Here is a 3,133-nt window from a genome sequence, read left to right on the forward strand (position 1 = left end):
CCATTGTCCAAAAGAACACCTCAAGTCCCCGCCTCGGTATTCACCCAAAGACCCACGGAAAACCACGTTCAAAACCGTGAGTAAGGCGGAGTTGCAGCACGGCTTCAAAGACGTAGATCGCAACGACGCAGATGTTCCCCGACGTCCAACGACGAAACGGAAAGACGGGGTAGCAACGGAGCTAAAACTGAAAGAAAGAAAACTAAACAAGTGACTATGCTTAAAACAATTACCCGCAACATCTCAAACACAAAAAAAATACTCCCCATTAGTCTACACGGGACTCCGACGCGTGCTCCCACCTTTCGCAAAACAAAGCCAACCTAACTGCATGTACCACTCTACTTCTATGCCTATCCGAGCGACGAATACAATATACCACATCACTCAACTTTTTAACGACCACGTAAGGCCCCTCTCAATTTATCAACTTAGGAGCTTTCCCCTTGCTTCTGCGAAAATTAAAGAACCAAACCTTTTGCCCAACATCAAAAAGAACATACCTAGCTTTCAAATCGTATCGCATCTTTGCCTTGTTCGATTTCATTTCTAAACGCTCTCTAACATCCTGATGGATCTCCTCTAGTTTCGACTTCAACTCATGAATATAATTTTCCGAAGAACTTGAATAGTAATTTGGCGGAGAGCCCCGTAACAAATCTAACGGCAGACGCAAATCACGCTCGAAATTCAATTCGGCAGGTGTAACCTCTGTAGTTTCATGCCTAGAAGATCTGTAAGCAAAAAAGAAACATAGGAATCCAACGATCCCAATTCTTCTGATTCTCATCAACGTACTTAGACAAATACTGCATTATCGTCTGATGTTGTCTTTCAACTTGCCCATCAGACTGCGGATGAAGAGTAGTAGTCCTTGTTTTCTTCATTCCTAACAACCACGACAATTCCTGAAAAAGTCGAGATTCAAAATTCTTACCTTGATCCGTATGTAATTCCAACGGCACTCCATATTTAGAAACTACCTGATTGACAAAAACCTCTGCCACAGTCGACGCTCTAATATTCTTTAAAGGAAAAGCCTCTACCCACCTAGAAAAACAATCCATAATTTCAAGGAGGTATTTATTTCCCGAAAAAGACGACGGAAAAGGATCCAAAATGTCCATCTGCAACCTCTCAAAAGGCGCGCCGGTATTAAAAACCTGCAAGGGAGACTTACCCTTGTCTGAAGGACCTTTTTTTCAATACAAATTTTGCAAGATGTACACCAGTTTTCCACATCTCTTTTACATGAAGCCCAATAAAACCGCTTGCGAATTTTTCCTAACGTTTTATTAACTCCAAAATGACCCCCCAGAAAGAGCATCATGAGCCTCTTCCAAAATTCGCTCAACCCTCTTCTAAGGAACAATTACTTGAAGAAAACTTGACTTCAAATTCGGAGCTATCCACCTTTTATGCAGAACTCCATCTGAAACAACTAAAGCGTCTCAATGAGACCAATAAATCCTCGAAGAAGGGCCCCTAGCAGAAACCTCTTCCCAAGAAGGACGACAATTCTTTTCTTTTTCAAGTAAAATGATCGAAACGGCTTCTTCCAGCTGATCCTTTCGCCATTTCTCGGACGCGACCTCCTCAAAAAGTATTCGATCTACCTGTTCTTCTTGCTTCAAAGCATCTCTTACCTCTACCTTCGAACAATACTTGCAGCAAGATTCCGCACAAGGTCGCCTAGAAAGTTCATCCGCGTTCCCATGCGCTCGACCGCTCCGATGAGCTATTTCGAAGTCATACTGCTGAAGCCTTTCCGCCCAGCGAGCTAATTAACCTTCAAATCTCTAAAAGACATTAGCCATTTAAGTGAAGTGATGATCAGTGCGAACTCAAAACTTCCAATACAGATAGTAATGGAAAGATTTCATTGAATCAACCATAGCCAATAACTCACGCCAAGTAACACAATAATTCCTCTCAGCCTTACTCAATACCCGACTATAATAAGCGATGACCCTCTCCGTTCTCCGCTGAACCTGCGATAAAACTGCGTCAACACCATGACCGGAAGCATCTGTGTCCAAGATTAACTCTCCTTAAAGAATCTTTTCAGGCTCTGAGATTTCTAAACTAATAAATATATATTTGGTCATGAGAGCCGTTCGCTAGGTGTTGTGCGGAAATTATACGTGTATATATATTCATATATACGTGTTCACATGTAAATTTTTACACGTGAAATTCGAATTGAAAATAACAATTCTAAAATTCATATTGGATCCTATACTTGCATCTCGTATATGAGAAATCCCAAATACCCCCCTAATTGAAATTAAATTTATATTGCGAAAAAAACTCGTATATATGGATATATATATACACGTATAATTTCCGCACAACACCTAGCGAACGGCTCTCATGACCGAATATATATTTATTAGTTTAGAAACTTCAGAGCCTGAAAANATATATATACACGTATAATTTCCGCACAACACCTAGCGAACGGCTCTCATGACCGAATATATATTTATTAGTTTAGAAACTTCAGAGCCTGAAAAGATTCTTTAATTGTTTAATTCACGCTAGAGGAAGATGGCGTTGTTCGAATATATATATATATGAATATTGCGAGAAGAACTCCAAGTGCCTCGGTGGCCGAATAGGAAAGGCGACGGCACGGAAAGCCGTCACGGAGATTCCAGATTCGACTCCTGGCCGAGGAGTTTTTTTGCAATATAAATTTAATTTCAATTAGGGGGGTATTTGGGATTTCTCATATACGAGATGCAAGTATAGCATCCAATATGAATTTTAGAATTGTTATTTTCAATTCGAATTTCACGTGTAAAAATTTACATGTGAACACGTATATATGGATATATATACACGTATAATTTCCGCACAACACCTAGCNTGTTATTTTCAATTCGAATTTCACGTGTAAAAATTTACATGTGAACACGTATATATGGATATATATACACGTATAATTTCCGCACAACACCTAGCAAACGGCTCTCATGACCGAATATATATTTATTAGTTTATTAATTCTCCTTCTTCAAGAAGAAAAGAAAGCACAGGAGAAAAAAACAACATCCGCTTAAGAATCGCAAACGCCTCCTGACACTACTCTGTCCAAACAAACTTAACCTGATTTTCAGTTAAAGCAAAC

The 3,133-nt window shown here is 39.7% G+C and overlaps 1 protein-coding gene across 1 annotated transcript; it reads right to left on the reverse strand.

Moving 5' to 3' along the window:
- Positions 1-418: 418 nt before the first annotated feature.
- LOC109862481 lies at positions 419-1,242 on the reverse strand. Its single transcript, XM_020442553.1, has 4 exons — positions 1,181-1,242; positions 799-1,050; positions 504-734; positions 419-452 (listed from the first exon to the last, which is right to left on the reverse strand). Exons 1-4 carry the CDS (start codon positions 1,240-1,242, stop codon positions 419-421), a joined length of 579 nt encoding a protein of 192 aa, XP_020298142.1.
- Between the last annotated feature and the right edge of the window lie 1,891 nt (positions 1,243-3,133).

Source organism: Pseudomyrmex gracilis, unplaced genomic scaffold (assembly GCF_002006095.1).
Source record: "Pseudomyrmex gracilis isolate BER0280 unplaced genomic scaffold, ASM200609v1 scaffold_1830, whole genome shotgun sequence".
Lineage (NCBI taxonomy): Eukaryota > Metazoa > Arthropoda > Insecta > Hymenoptera > Formicidae > Pseudomyrmex > Pseudomyrmex gracilis.